The sequence below is a fragment of the Phacochoerus africanus genome, chromosome 4 (assembly GCF_016906955.1).
Source record: "Phacochoerus africanus isolate WHEZ1 chromosome 4, ROS_Pafr_v1, whole genome shotgun sequence".
In the NCBI taxonomy this organism is placed as follows: domain Eukaryota; kingdom Metazoa; phylum Chordata; class Mammalia; order Artiodactyla; family Suidae; genus Phacochoerus; species Phacochoerus africanus.
In genome coordinates, this window is record NC_062547.1 from 31,042,086 (window position 1) to 31,069,334 (window position 27,249).

The 27,249-nt window shown below is 35.8% G+C and overlaps 1 protein-coding gene across 1 annotated transcript in view; it reads left to right on the plus strand.

The window, feature by feature from the left end:
• DCDC1 (doublecortin domain containing 1) overlaps nucleotides 1-27,249 on the plus strand; it is a 393,003-nt gene that overhangs the window by 153,857 nt on the left and 211,897 nt on the right. Inside the window, 2 exon segments of the mRNA XM_047776089.1 lie at nucleotides 3,703-3,795; nucleotides 11,980-12,150. Coding sequence (XP_047632045.1) covers nucleotides 3,703-3,795; nucleotides 11,980-12,150 — 264 coding nt within the window.

Genomic DNA, 27,249 nt, shown 5'->3' on the forward strand with positions numbered 1-27,249 from the left:
CCAACAATCTCTATATCTATTTTTATTTTATATATATATATATATATGTATTTATTTATTTAGATAGTCTTTATAGGGCCACACCTGCAGCATATGGAAGTTCCCAGGCTAGGGGTCGATTTGGAGCTAGAGCTGCTGGCCTACACCACAGCCACAGCAATGCATGATCCAAGCTGCATCTGCCCTGCACCACAGTTTACGGCAATGCCAGATCCTTTAACCCAATGAGTGAGGCCAGGGATCGAAATTGTGTCCTCATACGTACTAGTCGGGTTCATTACTGCTGATCACAGCAGGGACTCCTTGGCTTTTTAAAAAAATTCCATTTATAGGTGAGATCATACGCTATTTATCTTTCTCCATATGATTATTTCTTTAGGATAATGCCCTCAATGTTCATCCTTCCCATGTGCTTTTGATTTTTAATTTGAAGTTTCTACCCTCTTTATACATGAGAAATTGGCCTCAGAAATTTCAAACCCACTGAAAAGAATTATTTCATATATTTTAGATAAGAACAGAAAATCAAAAGCATCTAGTTTTGTCTTAATAAAGAAACAGAATGTTCTCCAAAGTGACAGGAGAGAAGAATCCTACTATTGTTATCATGTCTAGAATTTGAGGGAAAGATGCTGTTAGCACTGCATGTTATTAATACTTCAAAGTGAAAAGGCATTCACTTAATTTGACTTTTTACTTTCCATAATTTCCTCTAAATAATTGTATAAGAAATCTCTCTTTGGGAATAGCTGGTCTATTTTCAGGAAAGACTCCATCTATGTATCCTTATATTTTTGTTGACTATTTATTTCTCAATATCTTACTGGATTCTCCATTTGGTACTATGCATATGAGGCTTTTCAGTAATGTTGATGTGTTTTTTCCCCTCAACTTATATAGATTAGGATAGTGCTTCTTTAGAAGTAGAGTGTTAGAATGATGTGATTTTTCCAATTGTGATGGTTTTAGAGGTAAAGAATTCTTACCTTCCAAAGAGTTCCTTGGAAGCAGTTCTAAATGTCATGGCCCTGGGAGACCTCATTAGAATCTAACTACTGCTGTGGCACTAAAGAGTTTCATAGTTCTGTTTTTGTTTTGTTTTGCATTGCTTCAAGAAAGATCTGTTCTGAATGTTTTTGCATTTGAAAATTAATTTTGTAAAGAATAGGTGAGCTTGGTGAATATTCCCCAGTCACTCTTCTTCACATATCCTCCTGAAATGAGGGTCCTTCAATAAAGAAATAATCATCAAGACTTGACACAAGTACGTTGTGCCACAGTTTACACACAGACTTCCATGTGTAGAAGTTGAGTTTGACATTTTATAATTTTACTGTTTTTGTATTACTTCAGCACAGGAAAAAATGTTCCTTGGAGAGACTAATTCTAAAAATAGTCTCATATGATGATTTTCCCCCCCTGTTTTATTGAGATATAATTAACATATGGCCCGTGTAAGTTTAAGGTGAATAGCATAATGACCTTCACATTAATGACTTTAATGTGAAATGATTACCATGGTAAGTTTAGTTAACATCCATCATTTCATATGGTTAAAAAAATGTTTTCTGGAGTTGCCGTTGTGGCTCAGTGGGTTAAGAACCCAACCTAGTGCATGAGGATTCAGGTTCAATCTCTGGCCTCACTCAGTGGATTAAGGATCTGGTGTTGCTGCAGGCTGTGGTGTAGGTCACAGATGCAGCTCGGATCTGGGGTTTCTTATCCTTGTGAATTCTTAGAATCCCCTCTTTTAACAAACTTTCAGATATACTATATAGCATTGTATACTATACTATAGTATATACTGTAGTCATCATGTATGTGACATGATGATTCTTTTTAAAAAACTTGTTTTCAGTGGTTCTCAGTCTAAGACAGGGAACAGCAAACATTGCCTGCTGTCCAAAATCAGTCTGCCACTTGCTTGTTTTTAAGTTTTTTGGGGACAGTAGCCACACTCATTCATTTCTGTGCTATTTCATGTTACAAGGGCAGAATTGAGTAATTGCAAAAGAGACTGTCAGTCCCCTTTCCCCTCAAGCCTAAATATTTACTATATGGTTCTTATAGAAATATTTGTCAACTCTTTATCTAGGATGATCATCCCACTACCAAAACAGAAACTCTGATATATTGAGCTGTATTATAAATCAGTGGGTGAAGGGTTCATAGGTTTGATACTACTCTTATAGCTTATGATAATAGATTGAAGAGGCTGTTTGTTGACCCCCTATCCCAAGAATAGGAGTGGGTCTTTGGGCAGGGTATGGATTAAAGTTCATGTTAACTCAGAGTTCCCATTGTGGCTGAGTGGTTATATACCTAACTAGTATCCATGAGGATGCAGGTTCTGTTCCTGGCCTTGCTCAGTAGGTTAAGGATTCAGCATTGCCCTGAGCTGTGGTGTAGGTCACAGATGTGGCTTGGATCCTGTGTTGCTATGGCTGTGGCGTAGGCTAGCAGCTGCAGCTCCAATTCGACCCCTAGCCTGGGAACTTCCATATGCTAGAGGTGTGGCCCTACAAGGCCAAAAAAAAAAAGTTCATGTTAACTCAAACATGACTCGCCAGGCATACAAATGAGAAAGCCTATTTAAAACAACAATATTAACAAAACAAAAAACATGGTCATTATTCATTCTTCATCTTCAATAAGGAGATATTACATGGTCTGTCCATTGCTTAAGAATTGTTACATACTCCAGTTCAGGCTGTTATTTTCTCTCTTTCTATTAATACAAATCTGTTGAGTGAATATTACTGTGTGAGTTTAGCTTTTTTCTTTTTTTGAAAATAACATTTTTTTGTCTTTTTGGGGGGCCATACCCACAGCATATATGGGGATTCCCAGGCTAGGGGTTGAATCCAAGCTGTGACTGCCAGCCCACACCGCAGCCACAGCAATTTGGGATCCGAGCTGCATCTGCAACCTATACCACAGCTCACAGCAACACTGGATCCTTAACTCACTGAGTGAGGCCAGAGATTGTACCCGAGTCCTCATGGATACTAGTCAGATTCATTGCCACTAAGCTATGACAGGAGCTCCACACTTTGTTTGGAGGGGATTATTTATAAAGAAATACAGAATAAGCTAATTCACCTTTTTATAACGTGGGTTAGCAGCAGCAGTAGAAGACCTTTATCTGGCTCTGTTCATGGAGCAAGTTGGAGGTAACCGTTCAGGTGTTTAAGATACAATTTACTCTTTGTTGTGAAATATTATAAATCATTTTGAACTGTTTAGAGTGTAGAATTGACATTTCTTTTGGTTTATATCCTTGAATTCTTATCCTGACATAAAAGGAGCCAGTTTATTCCCTTCTGGCATTGAAAGATTTTAGTAGAAAATATCAGCCTAAGTTTTTAAAATGTTGCAATGCTAATTTTGAAAAAATGCTTTTAAAAAGTACTCATCAGTGTAAAATGTCTACAATTAAGGACACCCCCCTCCCAAATCATATTTTAGTAAGCCTAAAAGCAATAAAAATGGAAGTGAAAAATTCAGTGTTAAATGTTTTATATATGAAAATGAACTTTCAGCTTATTTAATCTAAATGGAGTTCATTTTCACATACGTATGGGCCAAATTAATTTGAAATCAGCTTCCACGATTATGCTAAATTAGTTGTTTGAATAAATGTCGGTAGTAGGTGTCAATGGGTACCTATTTTCATGTCATTTACTTATTTATTTTTTCTAGTTGAATCTGGCTGCAGATGAACAGAAAGGGAAAATTACTGAAAAAGTCATTCTTTCAATGACAGCGAAGGAACACCATCAGGCGCAAGAAGAAGTAAGGAACTTACTTTTTAAACTGTATTATAAAACTACAATGACTATTAATTTTAAAATTAGGAAAGATTTTGCTTGGGTTTGGTAGTGAACCAACTGCAGTTATCTGATAACAACATAATGAAAAAACTGGTCAAAACTGGAAATTATTTTCTTGAAAAATAATTATATGCTGAAGTAATACATTGTAATTTTCTGAAAAGTGCTTATGAATACTTTCTCATAAATTTCCTAAATTAGGAAATTATTACATGCAACAGGAATATAGAAATTATGAAACATGATAACATGAGAAAAACATTAACATTTTATTGAACTTTAAATACTAAAATCTTATTTTTATTTTCTGACTTTCTAGGAATAGAATTATCTTTCTGAATTTTAGAAATGCTAGCAATGTTATCTCTTATCAAGGAAAAACTGTAGTTTATAAATGTCAAGCCTAAGTGAGCTAATCATAAGATTCTGTAGGCAATATTGTAATGAAGAACTATTAAAGCAAGTCTTCTTCTCTCATGCTCATGCTGTGAAGTTGACAGCATATTCCATAAATGAAATAATAATATAAAATTGGTCTTAGACAAAAGGAGAAAATGATTTTTATGTAGTTTCCTGGAATGCAAAAGCATTTAATCTTTCCAAGGAAAGATCATGAATTTGCTAATTTCCATGTACTACTGTCAGTAAATAAAATCTATAAGCAAGAATTATTCTTGAAGAATAAGATAGCATGAATATTTAAAAATTAAACTTTCATGTAATTCTCTTTTGACAGTTTGGCAAAGAAACCTATCCAAGCTTTAGGGTTTTAATGTTTTCTTATCATTGTAATTGCATCTCCTTTGCTATGTATTTTACAATAGATGAATAGGTACAATGCATCAAATTTTCCTGAGTGGATTCAGTTCCTTAAGTTAGAGACTCCATTAGTATTTGGAACTTATTTGTGTCTAGTATTAAAGATTATGTTGTAAATATTGATTGGTAAGCTCAGTAGAAAATAGTTCATAAATTTTTCTAAGATGTAACAAATAACAGTTATATAAAGATTTAAGTTATAGTTCTGACTCATTCAACTTAATATTGCTAAGTTAAAAAACCAGGTTATTACTATAAATTTAAAAAACATTGTCCTCTATCCATTTGAAAAATGCTTTTTTTTTCCTTTGGTCTTTTTTTAGGGCCCCACTTGCAACATATGGAGGTTCCCAGGCTAGGGGTTGAATCACAGTTGCAGCTGCCGATCTACACCACAGCCACAGCAAGCAGGATGCGAGCCACATCTGCGACCTACACCACAGCTCATGGCAATGCCAGATCCCTAACTCACTGAGGGATTGAACCTGAAACCTCATGGTTCTTAGTCAGATTTGTTTGATGGGAACTCCAAAAATGCTTTTATTTTTAATCATAAAGAGTTTTGTTACATTTTCACAGTAAGTTTAAAATAAATCTATTATGTACCTTGATATGGTCAACTTTAGGAAATGCAAATAAGAATCTCTAATTGAATAGTATAATTAAAATTATATTTGTAATAATAAATTATTATTGGAGTAAATAGAAAATAAAGAATGAACAGATTAACTATTTTCTGTATTTTAAATATTGCAATTATTTTGTTCATTAGTATTTTATGAAAAACTACAATTTCAATGGAACAGAAAACCTAAAGTGTCCCAGGAAAATGATCATCATTCTAAAAACATCACTTTAATGCTGCCTTGTTAGCAAAACTGGAAATGAAAATTATCTTTTCTGGAAAATCCAACAATATTTATGCTTATTTGGTATTTCTTCTTTATTATTGTCTTAATGTTTATTTAGAACCTATACACATCACTATTCTTCCTACAAAGGGCCTTATTTGGTCACATACCGGCTTGATCAACTATGGCTTCAAATGCCTTTTGTTTGCTTCAAAAATCAAACAGTGAAGGGAATATGTATTTGTGTGTGTGTGTATGTGTAATAACTTCTAAATATATTCTGTATGCTATAAGAACAATTTTATGTCATTAATTTATAAGTGTTTATATTGGAGTTCCTGTTGTGGCTCAGTGGTCAATGAATCTGACAGGAATCCATGAGGACGCAGATTCGATCCCTGGCCTTGCTCAGTGGATTAAGGATCTGGCATTGTCATGAGCTGTGGTGTACGTTGCAGACGCTCGGATCCTGTGTTGCTCTGGCTGTGGTGTAGGCCAGCAGCTACAGCTCTGATTTGACCCCTAGCCTGAGAACCTCCATATGCTGTGGGGGTGGCCCTAAAAAGCAAACAAACAAACAAACAAACAAACAAACAAACAAAACCCAGTTTATATTAATTTTGATATGTAAATCAGTGACATCAAGTTTTGTACCTATTTCATATACAGAGATGTGAAATCATGATGGTAAAGAGAAGTGAAAAATGTGGGGGAGAGGAGTGGGGAGATTCTTTCAGCATTTATTTTTTTCCCACAGCTTATTTTTTACAAAAATATATTTCTAGGTGTATTTCAAAACCTAAAGTAAACATCATAAAATCTGAGATTTAGATTTAGATTTCTGCTGCCTGTAGTTTTATCTTAAAATCTTTTATTTCATATAACTTTCCACATGAAAACTGGGAATAATAATGTATGCATCATAAAACTACTTTGACGTGATGATATGTGTTGAACTATATCAAGCTTTTTACAAGTGGTCTATTGGAAATCCTTATGTAATTTTTTAATTGTCAGTTTAAAAGTGTGTTTTTCCAGATTCTGTGAAAAGTTGACAGATTTTTTTTAAAAATGCGTATGGATTTTAATAGAAGAAATTCCTGTGAGAGAAAATGGGGAGATCTCAGGGTAAGGCTGGGAGACTTGTCAGACCTGAAATGCAGGCTTGAATGCAAGGAAGAAAAGAGGAATGGTCAAGACTGGGTGGATGTATTCTAGACTGTTGTGCAGTCTAAAGTAGGGCTGGCAAAGCTGGTGATATATCCTTGAGTCAGAGTTGTCCATCTGAGTCCTGTGACTCCCTGGGTTGGACCTACCTTAGTATCCTTGGCCACTGGTGCCAACCTGGTGAGGGACTTCAGAGCATAATAGTTTGGATCCTTGGTCAATTATGCTCTTGAGGTTAGACGTCTGTGAAGCACATTCTTATTGCTTCCTCAAAAGGTATAGTTGACATTACCTTTATTGCCCTCACCATGTCCCTATCGCTAGATGTATTATAAAGATTTTTTTAATGTCTATTTTCACTTAGCAATGAGTTGATGGGGATGTTGGACTCTTAAATAGGCCTAAGGCGACACATAAGTGACCTCTGGCTGGAGACAATATAGATCTTCTTTCAATACAATTTCCATCCCTGAAGGGTTCTCGGAAACTATTAAAAAGTTGGAAGTAGTAGAAGTAGTTAGAATAAGAGGTGATACACACTTCAGGTTTCTGGTAGTTAGGCTGCAGTTCATCCTTCCAAGTCAAGAGATTCTTAGTTTTTCTCACAGATTCCCATGTCTTTCTTTGATATCAAGCCTGGTTATGTTCACTTCCTAACGCCCAAAAATGCTGTGCTCTTAGGCCTGAAACAAAACATTTTAAGGAGTTAAAAATACCAATTTTAATCTACCTGTTTCCTTTCTAGTTCTTCTTAATTATATTGTAAATTAGAAAGTATCTTGGTCTTTAGTTTAAGCACTGACCTGGCTTTGAGACCATCCCATATGTTACATGCCAAGACGGTGTTTCTAGCATGGAGGCTGCCACCTTTTGTGATGATTTCAAGTGACAATTCAATACAAAGTGCTCTGGAGTCTCCTCACTAATATAGATGGAATCAAGGCCACAAAGTGTTCTTGCCTACAGCTGAACTAATCACTAGAAAAACCAGGAGCTCCTCAAAGAGTCATTCATAATAGTCAAAGTACGGTATTAAGAATGTATGGTTCAGAGTGTACAGCTTGGATATGTATACATTTTAGAATGATTATAAACAGAATAATATTTTGTGCTTACTCTAAATCATCTTGAGAGGTTAATTAAATTCAAGGGTTTCACGAATGTATCACAGAAACATGACCAAACTGCCATACATGTTATGCAAACACCTATGTGTATGTTTATAGACAGGTGTGCATTTGCATTCTTTCAGAAGTTTGGTTTGTTTCCTCATCGGAATACTCAACTTTTTTTGCTACCTTCTGCTCATTTGTCACTCTCCAAAATTCTGTACAAGTGTCACTTCCGTGCTGCATTTCCAGAGAGAATGAAGAGTAGAATGTGTAGGCTTTCTGCTGCACAATGAGATGGTGCATTTTTTCAACATATGCATACGTAAGCCTTCTTTTGTGAATGGGACTGATAGGGTCAGATAATGTTTAAAGGGAAAGGCTTTATGTCTCTCAGGCCTCTATGTTTCCACATGGATGCTCCCACACACACATAGATTGAATTATGAACAAACCCATTAATGCTGGGATCACAAAAGGTCAAGTTTTGTCTTCTTTTACCCCCATTCACATTGCCTTTGTAGAGAGGAAAAAAAAAAGGATTTGTAGGAAAAAAAAGATTCATGATGAAGAATTTTAAAGAACATTTTCCTCCTTTTGGCAACATCTGTGGTTTAAAAAAATTATATAAAATAATTCAGGGGTATTATTTTACCACCTGACTTTGGTATATGAGTTATTTCATGCATAATGCTATTTTTAAGGGTAACACATTGTCATAATAACTGAGAACAAAATGTAGCACTTTGAGAATAAAAGACCTTATGAATATGTAAAGTAACAAAGTTTGAGTAAAACTGAATGGAAACTTTATCAAAATGTCAGTGTCTGGATTCTTGATATATTTTCTCCCATGTTTAAGATATAAGTTAACCTTTGCTAGGGCATCTTATTTGATAGTTTGAAGTTATTAAAAAAGCAGGTGATAATTGGTGTAATTATGCTTTATATACATTAACAGATAATCATGGAGCTAAGGAAAATGGCAAAAATGATAGAGAGTTTTTCTTGAAGCAACAGAGAATTTATAGGAAGTGAAACTTTTAAGTCTTTAACCAATAGCCCTTTAGAATACAAATGACATCATCAATTGTATGGTTGGTTGATTTCTGATGTCACATGAAATCCCTATCAGTGAAAGACTATGGATTGTGACAGTAAAACCAATCATGTATAACAATACTCTCAAATCAAAGCCTGAAATTTCTCCTATTTTTTCAGTGGCTTGCTATAGCACAAGGTATGATATATAAAATTAAAGAGAACACTGTTATTAACTAGCAAAATACATTGCATGGTACTTAGTATATTTTAATGATTATGTAAAAGTATATGTTCTTAAGTCATATGATGCTGGGGATAGGGTTCAGAGAGGATTAGTGCTTTCCAGAAGTAAAATCTTTCTATTTAAGGTCTTTGGATATTGGATTTTAATTTTGTCAGATAATTATAAGAGGAGGTCACTTGGCCCGTTTTGGTCTTTAATTTTGGTATGATAGATACCATTTTCTATCATCTTTGAACATAATACTGCTAGAGGATAGTATGGTCAAGATAAGGATGAAACATTGACTAATACTGAATCATCTATCATTTCCATGTTTTATATTTTACAACTCTCTTATAGGGTTAACTGTACGATGGAAAGCACAGACATTTGTTCCAGGAAGTAAGAAAAGGTCTTGAATCTTGAATAGCAAGATGAAGAATGGGTGGGTAACTACTGGGAGGTTCATTATGCTATTGGAGATAGATTAATTAGGTAGAGATGGCAGGATGGATTAGAAGGAGAGAGACTAGCAACAGAATATTCAGCAGGTATTTTGATAATCCAAATAGAGGGAAGGGGTGAGGAGATGAGGGCTTTGGGCCAGAGTATTATTAATAAGAAAAGAAATGAAGGAGAGGAAATATATGTGTTTAGAAGATGGGTTGATAAATTGTAGCCCCAGGGCCAAATCCAGCCTATTGCTTGTTTTTCTAAATAAAGTTTTATTTGAACATAGCCAAGCCTGTTTGTTTACATATTGTCTATGGCTGCTTACAATATTGCAGAGTCAAATAGTTTGATGGAGACATTGTGGCTCACAGAACTGAAAATACTTGTTGTTGACTCCTATAGAGTTTGCAAATCATTTATTTAGAAGAAAGCATTGTTTAAAGGAAGTAGATGAGTAATCACATAAGGACAAGTAAGACAGATATGAAAGCCCAAAGAAAAATAGAAATCATTTAATTTAGGTAGTTTATATGCATATAATGCTTCTAAAGTTCTTGGTAAAAGTTAAATGTAGTTGAAGTAACTTTTATTTTATTTTATATTATATTATATTATTATATATTTCAAACTGACTGGGTAAAGCGGAAAAATAAATATTCAAGTCCTATGGATAGTAGTGAGTGCCAACTCATTTTCATTGACTTCCCTGAAATTTTCTGTAGAAGGGATAGAAATCATAGATCTAACATCAGACTTGGCTGGAGCAAATACCATATTTTCAGCTGAGAGAGACAGAAAGAGAATGAGCTGTCAGTACATGGGAGAATCTTGGAGAAGTTTCCTATTTTACCTGTGGACATTGAAGTGAGGTGGAGAATCTGTGTAGTAAATAGTTTCAAATTTTTAACTGCTTCATGCGAAATGGGCAGGAGTAGGAAAGGAAACCAAAAAAAAAAAAAAATAGAACTCGATATATATATATATATATATATATATATATATATATATATATATAGAAAACCTCTCAATTTCACAATGAAAAACTAAGTAATAGAACATGTACATGAGACATTTATGTTAGGTTAGCCATTGTGCTATCTGTTCTTTAATCTCATTTAATTCTCAACATAAGGTCAGTATCATTCTTCATTTATGGATAAAAATTATATTACTTGTTCAAAGTCTCTCTGTTAGTAAAGGAGAGTCAGGTTTTTTGTTTGTTTGTTTGTTTTTTGTCTTTTCTAGGGCTGCACTCACAGCATATGGAGGTTCCCAGGCTAGGGGTTGAATTGGAGCTACAGCTGCTGGCCTACACCATAGCCACAGCCACGCAGGATCCGAGCCGTGTTTGCAACTTGCACCACAGCTCATGGCAACACCAGATCCTTAACCCACTGAGCGAGGACAGGGATTGAACCCACAAACTCATGATTCCTAGTCAGATTCGTTTCCACTGAGCTGTAATGGGGACTCTGAGAGCCAGGATTTTAACCCAAGATTTCAAAAAGCCCATACCCTGTTCAGACTCACTCGTAATTCTAGATGGGTCTAATTTGATTGTTTTAAAGAGATATGGATAAAGTTAATTTCTGCTTTTCATCTCTTTTGGTCACTGCTGTATAGCGACCCTTGCTTATTATGTAGATAGATCCAATCTATTAGAGAGAATATAGGTTTATATAACAAAGGGAAGACTGAAAGAATTATAATGATTTTTAATTTTTAAACTATATGGATTAAAATATTAACTTATTTTTGAGTCCTCAGCATGTCTTATTAATAATCCATAAGTCAGGTTCATGTATCTCTTAAATTGCTGATTAGAAATCCAGAAATTTAAATATAACTGGTATATGTTTTTAAACTCTTGCTGTTTCTGGAAAAATTCTATGCATTATTCAAATATATATATATATATTCAAAATATTGTCCAGAATAGAGCATTTTCTTTGAAACATGGATATTTTGAAAAATTATATTTATGAAATTTAGAAAATTCTATTTTGGAATATTTGAAACAAAGAGATTGATGTATGTAAAAGGCCCACAAAATATTAAAGTATTTAATATACATATTAAAAAATTTAAATGCAACATATGGATGGTAAAATAAAATATTTTTAAAAGGAAGTTATATATAATAGAATTAAATATTGTCATTGGAGTCTTGGAGACATTTTATTTTATTAAGCAGTTTAAAAGTCCTTGGCAAACTTGTCAGATGTATATGTTTCTTTTTGTATCCAAAGATTTTTTTATTCAGCAACTGTAAAGTGCAAAATTAGAAATTTTCTCATAAATAAAATATGCTGATGAAGGAATGTATATGTTGTCTATTCTCTTTACTTGAACACAGAACTATACTCAAATTCTTATATTGAAGTCATTTTCCTCACATCAAACTAGGTACTCAAAAATTTAATAGGTGTGACATCAACAATTACTTCCTGCTAACAACTCTTGTAATTTAACCCCTTCAGGTGAACAGGCTGATTGATGAATTGCAGACAGCTATCAAAAGCCACAGAGGTCATCTCTCTAAACTTGGCCCCCAATTACAGGCTGAGCAGGAGCAATTCTCCTCTTATGTCTACCAACACATTAAAAGCCTACCAGCAAACACTCTTATCCCAGGGGGCCTGCAGCTCAAGGTGGGTGTTATTCTGTGACTCTCATTGGTTTTGGCCAGAGACAAAACACTCTGTTCCATTTGAAGACCCTTGTAACAATGCCGCTCAGCTTGAATTTCTTTTTGTGTCATCTTCCTCAAACTGGAGTTTGGATTACAAATGCTAATATTACCATCAGGGAGTATGTTTTAAAAGAAAATAGCTAGAGGCCTTTGAAATAAGGATTTATAGACTTTATCAACCCAGAAAAGTAATTTTAATGGAGAAGTATAATCATGAACGTTTACATGCTTTTCTAAGAAACATATATTTTTTTTTACAGGAGTCACTATTTATTTCAGTTTAAAAAAGTAACTTATTTGTAGAAATGGACAGCTTTAATAATTGACAGACAGTGGCAATAAGAATTAGAGGTGAAAGGCCAGGTGACTGATTGATGTTCAAACTACATTTCCAAGGAAAAGGATCTGTATTGGATAAGTGTGACACATGTCTGAGTTCACTTGGTAAAATCAATACTTAAGAATATACTGGGAAAAAAGGTGAATTGGTTATTTGTCAGGACAAGATGGATAAATGTCTGATTACTCTTTCCTATTGCATCTTTGGAAGAGAAAAAAATAATTCTTACTCAACTAAAGTGATTTAGGTACCGAAAGCTTAGGGAGTTTAAATGTTTTTGTTTATCTAATAGAATATCCACGTTAAGTCTGTCAAGTTAATATTGTTCTATAACCTCATATCTAATATTTCAAGAGACTATAGTAAAATTTGAATTACTCAAAATATGACTCTTTTCCATCTAAAGAACATTGCTACCACTCTTCATTTCCTTTGATTCTGATTATATTTGAATGTGATTAACATTCAAAGTAATAGTATTTTGGTCTGTAACTCTATAATTTCCCTTAATATTCAGTTTCATTCTGCAAATAACATTATAAATGATATGTTTTCTGTCTATAACTTATTTCTTTAATGGCATTCCTTGTTTACATTTTGAATGAGAATATTACCATGAAAATTGACCTTTGGGGAGGTTATGCCAAGATAAACATGATGATTTATTCCTCATAGTCTGTTAGTCAGCTAAAGGTTTAGGAAGTGATGTTCAAGACATCAAGGTCAAGTGTCCCTATAGTCCAGAGGCATTGTTCTTTTCCAGATTTCTGACTTGGTTACAGATCCATTCTGCCATTTTGCAAAATACTTGTGGTTGATTAAAAGAGGAGCTAGATGAAGGAGTGTGGTTGCCTTAGTACCATTTACTTCCACTTATTTGTATCTGTAAATATCCTACTACCTGGAAAAAAGAAAAGTGTTTTTTCCTCACAAGTTTGTTATGTTTTTCTAAATCATTTCTGTCTCTTACTCATATTAGCACATGGGATTGATAGCAAATATTTAACTTTGGAATCTGAATTGTTCTTCTCATATATTCCACTTTTAATATGTTTCAAAATCTTTCCATAGCAGTAAAGAGGAAAATCATATATGCAAAGAAGCCATCTTGTATTTGTTTAGACTCCCTGTGTTGTCCAGTGTAGTAGCCACCAGCCACTTGTAGTTATTTAAATTTAAACTAATGCAAATTCATTAAAACAAAGAAATCTAATGCCTCCATTGGTATGCCTGTGACTTTCCTGATTTTAGCACCACAAACCCTACATCTAGGAAATCTCTTGGTTCCAGGCAAACTGGGATGTTGGTCACTTTAGTCTTGTCTAAGAATTCCCTCTGTCTCCTCCAAGGCATTCTCCTTTATGATTCTTCTCTCATTAAGTGCTCAGCCTCACTTTATTTTCCCTTCTTTCTCTCCTCATTTCCCCTTGTAACACCTAATTTCTCTCAGATAATAAATTCCTCTTCCTATAGTTCAGTAAACCTAGACATCAGCCCCATCCTCAGGCCTTAGCACACTGGCATATTAACATCACCTAGAGATCTTAAAAAAATCCACCAGGGTCCCCACCTCTAGATATACAAGTCAGTGGAATAGAGTTGAGAGCCCAGAAATAAACTTATACTTACATGGTTAATTAATTTATGAGAAAGAAACCAAGAATATATAGTAGAGAAAAGACAGTATCTTCAGTAAGTGGTGTTGGGAAAACTGGACAGCTACATGCAAAGACTAAAACTAGACTGCTTTGTTATACCATATATAAAAATAAACTCAAAATGGATTAAAAACCTAAATGTATGACCTAAAACCATAAAGTTAGAAGTATTCTTCTTGTATGCTGCTTTGACATTATTCTTAGCAATATCCACCCCCCCACCCCCCACTTTTTTTTGGCTATCTTTAGACAAGGGCAACAAAAACAAAAGTAAGCAAAGGACCACACCAAACAAACAGACAAACAAAAAAGCTGTTGCCCATCAAAGGAAACAATCCGCAAAATGGAAAGACGTACTGAATGGGACAAGATGTTTGCAAATGGTATTCCCAAGAAGGTGTTACTATCCAAAATATATAAAGAACTCAAAACAACTCAATATCAAAAAGCCCCAAACAACTCAATTAAAAGCTCGCAGAGGAACTGAATATATATTTTTCCAAGAAAGACATGCAGATAGTCAACAAGTACATTGAAGACGGTCAATGTCACTAACCATTAGGGAGATGCAAATCAAAACCACAATGAGAAATCACCTCACACCTGTCAGGATGGCTATTATCAAAAAGTTAGCAAAAAACAAGCGTTGGTGATGATATGAGAAAAGGGAATCCTTGAGCACTGTTGATAGGAATGTAAATTGGTATAGTCACTATGGAAAACAGTATGGAAGTTTTGCAAAAAATTAAAAATAGAACTACTATACAATTCAACACCGCTGTTTCTGGGTATTTATCATGTACTCCCATATTCATTGCAACATCGTATGGAAGCAACCTAAGTGTCCACTGATAGACAGTAACTTTATATGATGACAGATGGTCAGCTAGACTTATTATGGTGATCAGTTCATAATGTACACAAAAGTCAAATCACCATGACACTAATGTCATCACCCAAAACTAATGTCGTATGTCAGCTATACTTGAGTTAATAAAATAACAAAAAACAAAAACAAAGATTCCTGCAAACAGTACTTCTTTCATTTAAGAGCCCCACATTTACTTCCTCCTGTCAGAACTGGGCCAGGCCTATGTTGAGAGAACTTTGATTTGATTTCTCCCATCTTTTGAGCTTCCTCTTTTCTCATCAATTCTATGATATTAATCCAATGTTTACATAAAAATTCTCTGATTGCCTACAATACAAATCCTCCCAAACTATTTCCAATAAAAAGAGAATTGGTCAAAAACATGTAAAGGAATCTTTCAGAAGTGAAAACCAGGAAATACAGCCAATTCTCACATGGAAGTCACTTCTTTTCAATATTTCGTTCTTCTGAAGCCCCATAGACTCTTCCTTTTATCATCTTTCTGTGCTTTTTCATTTCTCATTTCTTTCTGCAAGCTGGCTTTTTCTTGTTACTCCTTTGTATGCACATGGAGGAACAGTCACCATCATCACACTAGAGTCTTTGTGTCTCTTAGTTCAAATAGTTTGGAGAGAGAATCCATTTGGGTCAGTCCAGCCTTATTCAGGTCCTTAACATGAATTCAACTACTTGTAGCCAATGAGTGGAGAAAGGTCAGAGTTGTGTGCAACACAGGGCATATAGGACTTTCCAGTAGTAAGTCTACAAAGGGAAGTTGCTCATGGATGGCCTAAGTGACTAACATGTTTCTCATATAAAATTAAATGGAACATTGAAAATAAATTATTGTATATTATTGGTAGTAATGCATTCCCTCCTTTCCCTCTAACCCCCACATCACTGGAATTAGATGTTTGGACTTATGGAGAAGAAATTGAGGTCTTTAGTTTTCTAAACTAGTTCTTTCATCTGAAATAGCTTGGGGGTAGAGACAAAATTGGATTAGCGAAGTACACCCTAAATATTCAGGATTGCAAGTCCCTTAGAATTGAGGAGTTTTTCTGTACTCTCTAGGTAAGGAAAACGTGCTTTCAATATCAGCTGGAGAGATATTGAGTGTGGGTCACAGCAACATGCCATCCTCTGTTAATTCCAGGATCTGTTCGTATCAGTTGCCTGGCCAAACTCTGTCTCCATCAAGTGTGAATGAGCTGTACTTTTTCTGAACACTGTCTCTAACCCATTACTTCTGAGTCACTGTGGGCAAGGGCCATGACTTTTGTGGTTATGAACAACCTTATCTCACATTATGGCATGTGCAATGCAGAGTGTTAGATGATATATCAATCAATTGATACATTTTCCATTTATAACTGAAAGGCATGCTCTAGCAAAACTTACTTTTCCTCTTTTCATTTTGATAAAAAATGAATTGGAAGGATCATCTTTCTACTTTTCTCTATTTGATGACTTATATCACCGTAGTATATAAATGTGATCCCAAGTTCAGCCTCAAGAACCAAAATAATATATTGTAACTATCATCATCTTCTAGAGCTTCTAGGTGTTTGACTAGGGGCTGGAGGAGGGAGTGATTCACAATCCCGTGGGATTGCTTTTTCATACTGTAAATGGTTGCCTTCACTTCTTCACTGAGCTTCTCATCCTCATCCTCATCATATCTTTCATTGAAAAGTTTAAAATAGCAGCTTTTGGTTGGGTCTTAATATTAGAAGGTCATCTCTTAAAAGGATATATACTCTGTGTTCCATATCGCCTCAGTCCTATTTTTGCATAATATAGTACTGAGTTTAAATAGACCTATAAGACAGGGATGTGAGAACAGTCTAAGTTTCAGTGTCCACCCCTGCCATGGGAAAGTTCTTTGTTAAAAAAAAAATTGAAAACACAACGTAATAACATTAGAGGAATTTTAGGAAAAAGTAATATCACCCATAATCATATTATTCCTGATGTGCCCATCCTCACCCTTACATATCATTTACATATGCACTCGTGTGTAGTCACAACCACAGTGTACGCTTTTTTTGTTGTTGTTTTCTGGAACATCCCTTTGCCATCACATCATAGCATATTTTAGGTTGATGAGATTTCTTATCATTTCTACCTTTAGTGATCACACTCAATGTGCAGCATAATCTATGAAGCCCTTTAGATAACAGGTTTTGGGAGCAATTGCTTACTATTCCAAACCTTCTCTTCCCCTATGTTCCCTGTCACTGCCATCACCCCTAGCCCTTGTGAGAACATCTGCTACAGCCATGGCTCACTGACTTCTGCCTTCCCAGTCCTGTTCTTTCCCTGCAACTCCTCCTCCTCTTCATCCCCATGGAGATGCTGTCAGAAATGTTAGTGTTTCCCTGGGAGAGTGGGAAAGAAAGGATTGATAGGAAAGGATATTAGCAAATCTGTAGGGGATGGTGGGTGGAAAAACTAGCAGGAAGGTGAGTGATCTGACGGGAATTGATGAGCAAGGGTGTGGGATGTGTGAGTAGGTGGGAGAAAGCGCAGGGGAATGAGTGGATGATGGGTACAAGGGAGTGCTTTCACTGAAATTAGTGCTTTTCACACACAATTGGTCAATGATGCTCTGTGGGTTATCTTCCATTTGCTGCCAGTAGAGCCAGATCCAGTTTCACGGGGGCCTAAATCTTGTAAAATTTGCAAGCAAGGAGCCTATTTAAAATTAGGCCTGAAAGTGGGTTTTTATTTAGAATGAGAAAAATAAATAACAAATTAATGGAGCCTTGGGGATTAAGATGCTTTCTTCTAAGACATTTTAAGGCAGCTTATCAAACTTTCTTATGTAGAAATATAACTTGATTACTCTCTGGCTTCCCCTCCCGACCTATTGCCACTCTATAGCTCCCACCAACTTCTAGCACCCACAGGAGCTGGAGCAAGTAAGGGTCCCGAAGCTCAATATTCACCAACTTCAACTTCACATGAATCCACTCTGACTGTGAGCAAGGGAAATATGGTGGGATTTAGTAATCTAGATAAAAACAAGATTCAGAGGGCCTGATTGGAGATTTATTTTAGCATTTCTATTTTTATATTATGTTCTCCTGCAGAAAGAAATTTAAGATTTTAAAAAGGAACAATACAGAGATTTACTTTTTAAAGAATGTCCTTGTCCAGCATCTAGTTCAACCTCTAGGTAGCATCTAACAATTGTTATTCTTCCAATTACAGAATAAAAGAAAAATTTAAGTCAGTAATCCAGTAAATCCATACATTATTAAATACATATTGTCTACAAAGCATTATACTAGGTATAATGGGAAGAGGCAGAGAAGCCTAGAACACCTTCTTGACCCAAGTCTGTGATTATTTTGATTTAATCAGAACAATATGACACCTTTTGAAGACAGTAAAACTAATGTGTAGGTCTTCTCAGCTTTTTATGACAATTTTGTTTTAGGAGTATTTACATTAGAGAATGGACTAATTTGATTGATAACAGAAAAGATGCTAATTTTTATCCAAAAATACTTTCCTGGCTTTTCCTATAGTTTGGAGACTTGAGTCTGTTTACCAAAGGCACAATTGCACTGTGAAACCACTTGAGACATGCATTCTCTTTTGTGATCATTATTTTTAAGAGTTTAAAGTTTCCTAACCGTATGTAAAGTTTAATAGAAAGTTTATTTAAATATTTAGGAATCTATAGAACAATTAAATGAATAAAAGGAGATAATTGTGGTCAAGTGGCAAGATTTTTTTTTTTTTTTGGTATGGCTTTGTCACTATTTTGCATGTATGTTTTTATTTCCATTGTACATTCCTTGATACTTGTCTCTTTCCCATATATGTGTTTATAACCTCTGAGCTGCTCTGTTATTTCACCTACATTGTTTGAGTGAAGAGTGGGAAAACAAATTTAGGATATGCTCTAAATAGTAAAACATGCCAATTTGAAAACTTCATTTTCAAAGGAATTGTGCTAGAGTAGTAAAATTGAAATGTTTAAGGTTATTGTTGTGATTTTAAGAACATTCATTAAATGTTGTACAAAATGTGATGGACATAATCAATTTCCATATGTAAATTTCACCAAGAAGTCAAATATTGCCCATTTTAAAGGCAAACAAACTTAAACTTGAGGATGATGAATGCCTGTCAGCATCCCACGGGGTAGCTATTAGCAGTAGGCACTGAAATAGTTCACCTGCCCTTCTTTCCAGTGCTCTTATCCATCTTACCTTCTTTTCTTTCCTTTTTTCGTTTCGTTGGTGCCTATGGGGAGGAAATGCCAGTGTATTCACCCCAGCCTCTTTCCTGACAGGCATCTGCAGCCAGGTGTAAATCTCTGTTTGCCGGAAGATACAATCTTCCCTTCCTAGACCTGCTGAAGAGAAAAACTGTGTCTGTATCAAAATCAGGGAAGAGCAATTGGTCGGGCGGGGCATCAGCTCCCATGCGGAGCTGTTGTAATGAGACAGGCTTTCCCTGTGAAGTCCTGACAGTCTTGAAGGTGCCCAGAGAATTGCCAGGTGGGCAGTCAGCAGGGAAAGTCCATGGGCCAGAGCTGGATTACTGTCCCAGCAGTTACTCAGACTAAATGCAACCATTGAACCTTACTGCTGCAGACACACACTCTCTCTCGGGGAGATTGTCCTTCTCCATAGCAGTTAATTTGTTTTTACCTCTCAATTAGCTTTTGCACAGAGTGTTTGAGATGCTCAAGTCACTGAGATTCTCTTCCTACATATGCTCCCGTCCCCCGGATTACCCACTGACATCTATGTTAGCCCGACTCACCATGAATATTATCAAGCATTAACTCATCATTTGAACAGAGAAATGAATGCAGATTTTCTAATAAGTGCAAATGAAGTGATGCATCTCCACCTGCTTAAGATTCTACCTACAGTTTTGATGAGGTTTTATGATAAAAAAAATGGGATTGTTTCTTAAAATAAAAATGTATTGCTTTAGACAGTAAACTTTTGTATAGGTTTTAGTTACATAGAATATCTATTCATTTTAGGGGAAAAATTACCCTTACAGGTATATTTGAGATATAAAAAAGAAACCAAACATCATTAAAGATATATATACTATCAAAAGGTGGGAATATGATCTTTGAGACTGAGAATCGGGGAAGTCTGATGATATGGCTCATATTTAATCATATAGTGTTCATTTCCCTAGTAAAATAGAATTTTGGGGGAAGTGACTATACTCTTCTTATTAAAAAAAACCCTTAAATTCCTTCAGAAGAAATAAAAATATATAAGCCCAGGAGCTTTTAAAAACAGTTATTTACCTAACTCTGGTATATAATACATCATATTATACTCTGCTACCCACAGGACCCACATACCTGATATTTTAATCCCAGTTAATTTTAGGCCCTAAATTAATTTAGACAAAGTGAAATCTTCCTTTTATTCTCCTTGAAATATTCTCATTAATAAAGGGCTTATTGAAATTACTTGGCTTAAGACATGATGGACAAACACATTTACTCTGCCACTATCTTCTAGATAATTTTGAACATTCATATATTGAATTTAGCAAGAATTATAATTGGATACAAAAGGACCATTTTATGCAGGATCATGCACTTTGTTTTATAAATTTTACTTGGTCAAAAACAGAGTTGGGGAGGAGAAGCCCTTTAAAAAAGACATAACACGACAACAAAATGTGCTGTTAAATACTTAAAGGGAAGTTCCCTTTGTGGCTCAGTGGGTGGAGAACCCGACATAGTGTCTGTGAGGATGCGGGTTCATTCCCTGGACTTGCTCAGTATGTTAAGTATCCACCGTGTCTACAAGCAGAGGTGGAGGTCACAGATGTGACTTGGATCTGTTTATTGTCATGGCCTTGGCATAGGCCTCAGCTGCAGCTCTGATTCATCCCTTGGCCTGGTAACTTCCATATGCCACAGATGCAGCTATAAAAAAATTAAAAAAAAAAAAAGCAAAAAAAACACTTAAAGGAAAGGAACACAGGCTCACTCTCAGGGTAACTCTAAAGCTGAGAGGGCCATCTTTACAGGCCTCTCCATCCTCAGCCTCCCTGGGCCTTGTTTCCATATTCTCTCCCAACCCCCAATTCAGGCTGTCAGGTACCGTAGGCTTTCACTACCACTCTTCAAGAAAAAGGCATAACCCACTTTCTTTCAAGCTAAGATAATTTCAAAACATTATTTCTTCTTTTAAATCTTGCTCATTTTTAAGTTTTATTGAATTATAGTGGACTTACAATATGATAATTTCCACTGTACAGTAAAGTGATTCATTATACATATACACATACCCATTTTTTTCAGATTCTTTTCCCATATAGATTATTATAGAATATTGTGTAGAGTTCCCTGTACTGCTATACAGCAAGTCCTTGTTGACCATCCATTCTGTATACAATAGTGTGCATATGCCAGTCCCAATCTACCAATCCATCCCTCCCCCATACCTGTCCCCTTTGGTAACCACCTTTGAAGTCTGTGAATCTGTATCTGTTTTGTAGATAAGTTCATTTGTATCTTTTTTTAGATTCCCCATGTAAATAATGTCTATGATTGTTTTTCTCTATCTGACTTCACTTAGTATGATAATCTCTAGGTCCATTCATATTGCTGCAACTGGCATTATTTTATTCTCTTTTATGGCTGAGTAATATTCCATTGTGTATCTGTACCACATCTTCTTTATCCATTCCTCTATTGATGGACATTTAGGTTGCTTCCATGTCTTGACTATTATAAGTGCTGCGGTTAACTAACATTGGAGTGCATGTATCTTTTCGAATTATGGTTTTCTTCAAATATATCCCCAGGAGTGGGATTACTGGATCATTTGGTAGTTCTATTTTTGGTTTTTTGAGGAACCTACATACTGTTTTTCACAGTGGTTGTGGCAATGTACATTCCCACCAACAGTGTAGGATGGTTTCCTTTTCTTCGAACCCTCTCCAGCATTTATTGTTTGCAGTCTTTCTGATGATGTCCAGTCCACGTGACGTGAGATGATAGCTCATTGTGGATTTTATTTTCATTTCTCTAATAATTAGCGATATTGAGCACCTTCTCATGTGTTTTTCCCTTGGCCATCTGTATGCCTTCTTTGGAGAAATTCTATCGAAACATTTTTTTTAAGATCAAAATTCTTTCTTGGAATGCACTGTATAAAATAGATGAAAATAGGATCTGTCCCTTTTGAAGCCAGAATGGTGGTTATCCCCACAGATTCATTCATCAGTTTTATCTCCCACTTGGGACCAAAGCTTCCCACTCTCACCCCTTACGTACCAGCCCTAGCCTAGGGCCTCTGAGGAATTTCAGAAAGCCAAGACTGAAAATCATAGCCTCAGAGATCAATAAACAATAAGGTAATACTATTTTCTCTTGTAGAGGTGTGGTATTTTAATTGTCACAAAAAAGTAAATCTCCAACTGGAATTTCAGGTAGTATTGACAGGTTGATGGGAGAGAGATTTTGAGGTCAGAGTCTTTTAGTCTACCCCTAAAATCCTATGCCATAGGCAGTCACTCACTTTATATCTTCTAAATGGGGGGTTGTGCTTAACTTACAGTGGAAATCTAAAATATTTCTTTTAAAATAAATAATTATCTTAAGGATATTTCTTCTGGGATTTAAGAAAAAAGTCATTTGATTTTTAATTCAGCTACCATTTGAATTGGCAAAGGATCACGATTGTATCACCTTTTTTCATGTAAGTGCATTTTATTTTTTGGGACAAATGTTTTGGCTCCTTACCTGTTAAATACTATTTAAAGATATCTCTGTTAGGCATACACATTTTCCTATATGCAGTATAAACATAACAATTCATTATTAAATTTTCTTTGCCTGAATCCCATAATTTTAATATTTGCTTTGGAATTATCTCCTTATCTGATTATTAAACTTAGACATGCTTACAGTTTGATTTATAATATGTTATACATTTGAGAAACTGTAGAAAAATGTGGATATTCTAAAAACTGTCTTGCACATCTGTAAAAATGAAAAATGTAACAGTACGTTTATTTGATTTAATGTACATATAATGTTAATTCGCTTCGAGTTAATTTTTCAGTCTCTGAAGGTGACAGAATTCTGATTGGATAAAGATTTTTTTCATGGCTAATTTGCTTCTCACATAAGGAAAATATTTCATTTAAATTTTCATGTTCTTTAACTTAGGTAAAAGCTTCTGCTGTAAAATACTTTAATATACCTTTAAAATTTTTCACATTGTTTCATATAATTAGTTCTCTAATTCTAGATATGAGACGATTTTGACATTTGTAATTAAAAACATCATAATGCATCATACTAAGTGAAATAAGTAAGAGAGAGAAGGACAAAAACTGTATGGTAGCATTTATATATGGAGTCTAAGAAAGCTGACCTTGTAGAAACAAGACGGGAATGGTGGCTCCTAGTGGCTGAAGTGGTGGGAAATGGGGAGATATTGGTTAAAGGGTATGGACTCTCAGAGGATGAATAAGTTCTGGAAATTTAATGCTGAGCATTGTGATTATCGTTACTAATAATGTATTATTTACTTGAAAGTTTTTAAGAGAGTAGATCCTAAATGTTCTCACCACAAAAAAAGAAATAATTGTGTGGCGTGATGGAGGTTAGCTAATGTTGGTAAACATTAGGCAGTATAGAAGAATATCAAATCAACATGTTGTATGCCTTAAACCTACACGTTACATGACAGTTATATCTCAGCCAAGCTAGATAAAAATCATAGGACTTGATTTCTAAAGAATTCCCTGACCTTTATGGGTAGAACTGCCCTAGGCAAGTCATTTATCCCCTCTGACAAGTCCCTAGACAAGTCATTTATCCCCTCTGTAAAATCTAGCTAATTTGAGTACTGAGTGATTTAAAGGTGTGTGCACTCTACACTCTGGATTATCATGCATGTGCTAGAGGATGCAGATGCTGCACCACAATATTCGATTCCCTCTTCAGGACTGACATAAGTACCCCGCCGCCCCTCAGCTGTCACACCTACGTTCTTCCTGAACAATTGCCCTCCGTGTAAAGTTGCTGCTTCTCCGAAGATTAGGCCCCTATCCCAAGGGCAAGCTGCATCTGATATTTGATTAGTGGGGAATGCAAAGCCATAACTCCTTTGCCTCAATTCTGGATAACTCCGAAGGGACAATCAAGCTCTAGAGTACCTGCCAGAGGCCTCTGTTGCACCTGCATCAGAGCTTACCTTCTGCCCCTGCCCACTACTGCTTCCTCACTTTCCTTACCAGTGTTGTTCCTGAGAATGCTCCCCAGGGAACTTCCTACAGGCAAATCTTGGTCTTAGATTCTGGGGATCCCAATGCAAGACAATATGTAAGTTAACCTTTGTTCCAGCATATTTAATTATTTCACCTGAAATATGCCAAATGGTTTTGTGGGACTATTTTACATTTCTTTTATTCACCAGACCTCTGATAGTAAATCCTGTTACTGTACAGCCTCCTAACTTTTCACAACACACTGCAGTGTCATTTTCCTATTATTGCCTCTTGACAGCATTGCATCCTGAGACATTTTGAAGCTTAGGTGTTTGGCCTTCTGCTCACGCACAGAAGAGCTTCCTGGGTGGTCTACTCAGCAGTTATGGAGAGTTTGGGAACCTGCTGTTTCCCCACAGCTAGCTCTTAACCAGACTTATAGCCTTAAAGGCCAATAATGGCACTGAACAAGTCTTGTATAATGGCCTATACAAGTCCTTAAATAGATGTCATAAATGATGCCAGACAAACTGGTCAAAGAACCACATCAGCTTAAAACTTCTTATTCAAGTCATCTTTCCCCCACATGGTTTAGTTTTGGTCACTGCCTGTATAAAATCTCTACAGTAAATAAAATTCTTTTAATGGTTTGTTACTATTTTTGTGATTCATTAATGCTGCAAGTAAAGTTATAGTTATGTTGATTTACATAGACCCATAGATGCAGACATCATGTTTCAGAAATATTAGCCTAGCTACAAATTCTATTTTCCAACCTTGCTGGTGAACAAATTACTCTGGAATGAACAACATAAGCTGACCATTTATAGCCATGCCCATTGTCTGTACTCTGGTTTGAGCCACTGTCATTCACCCTTCAGATTACCTTTGCTCCCTCCAGTCTACTCTCCATTCAGCAGCCCCAGTGATCCTTTTTTAAGTCATCTTGTTACTGCTGTTCCAAACCCTCCAAGGATTCTCTGTTTCACTGTCCACCCCTTAACCCTCTGATTTCATGTTACTTACTCTCCCTCTCTATCACTCTGCTCTCATCATACCAGCCTCCTTGTGGTTCCTGGAACATATGGGACACATTGCTGCCTTAGCTTCTTTGCTCCAGCCCCTCCTTCTGCCTCCAGTGCTCTTCTGCTACCTATCTGCTTTGCTAACTCTCTCACCTCCAAGTATTTACTCAAACCTCTCCTCTCTTGAAAGCCTATTCTAATCACCTGTTTCATCTGGTAACTATCACCCATCCTGTTCCTTGATCACAGGCCCCATATGCCTTTCCTGCTGTATTCTTTCTTCTTTACACAGCACTTGCCACCACTAAAGCCCTCAGAGGTGCATTTACCATGAAGCCAATGAAACTTAAGTCTCAAGCCCCTTTCCTGCTTAGGTTCCTTCCCAAACCTTGGGAGAAGCCCTAGCAATGTGTTGACATGACCACATGTTTCTATAAAATTTGCAAATGTAATATATTTTAACTATGATTGATTGAGACCATTGTCTGTTTCCATTCCAACATCCTCTCTGTCAAGTTTTCTTTTGTACCAGATGATACTGAAGTGGCTGCAGGCATTTTTGAGATTTGGCTAAGGGGAAATTGATTTTGGGATACATTTAGTTTGGGCATAGTGGAATGTAATTAGTGGTTTGCTCTCATTTCCCTGTATGGTTCAGTTAATGCTAGTATGAGAAAAGCTTCCAGGAAGATGGCTACTACCTGCTGGCCATACATTGTATTCCTTTTTTTTTTGTTTGTTTGTTTTTTTGTCTTTTTGCCATTTCTTGGGCCACTGCTGCGGCATTTGGAGGTTCCCAGGCTAGGGGTCGAATAGGAGCTGTAGCCACTGGCCTACGCCAGAGCCACAGCAACGTGGGATCTGAGCCGCGTCTGCGACCTATACCACAGCTCATGGCATGGCAACGCCGGATCTTTAATCCACTGAGCAAGGCCAGGGGTCGAACCCAAAACGTTATGGTTCCTAGTCGGATTCGTTAACCACTGAGCCACAATGGGAACTCCCTGTATTCCTTTTTGACTGTAGACTAGAGTGCCTGGCACCAAAAGTATATGTGTAGAGGAGGAAAAACGTTGTGTGAAATTAACAAAGCCAAGTAATTTGTAGAAAATCCTTCCACATTTTACAGCTCATATTTTAAAGCAAACTGATTAAGCTTTTCTCAAATTGGACATCAATCCTAAAAATTTTTATAAAAAATAACCAACCAAGTTGCGAAGTTGAGAGAAATTTTTCTAATCAATAATAGATTTTTTTTGGATTTATCTTTCTATTCTCCTTATAGAAAATGTTACATACTATATGAAGAGGTAATCAAAAACAATTCAGCCAAAAACTGCATTGGATAGTAAATTAATGAAAATATTTTGTAACTTTCTGGATTTTACAATGTTTTTGCTATGTGTGAGCTTTTTAATATGGTGTAAATTGTTGTGATTTCTTTTCTCATTTTAAATGAATATTTTGTATCTAATTACATTTGTAATTTTGCATTCTTTTTGTTAAAGAGAACCCAACAAATTGTATAAACTTCAGGCCTCGTAAGACCCAATGTATCCTGACCATGCTGTATGGTTTACATACTTGTTCTGTCAGGAATCTTAACTCACTGGTATATCTTAAGCACCTGAGCAGTGGTGTTGGCACATGGTAGGAACTCAATAAATATTTGTCGAATGAGTGAATTGGTTAGCAACATTATAATGAAACATTGGTGTTAACCTAATTTAATTCTGCTCAAGAAAAGTTACTGTTGACATGAAGGAAAATAAAAAGACTGTAGCTCATGGTCCTATTTATAGGTATTTCACAGTAGTTATTAGCTACCATGTTTTTTGAGAGGATCTGAATCTCTTTTTTAATTTTTTCAGGTTCTATTGCCTTACTCCTTGGTACCCAAGGCTAGCCTAGGCTGGCTTTTTGCATCACCCTACTTCAA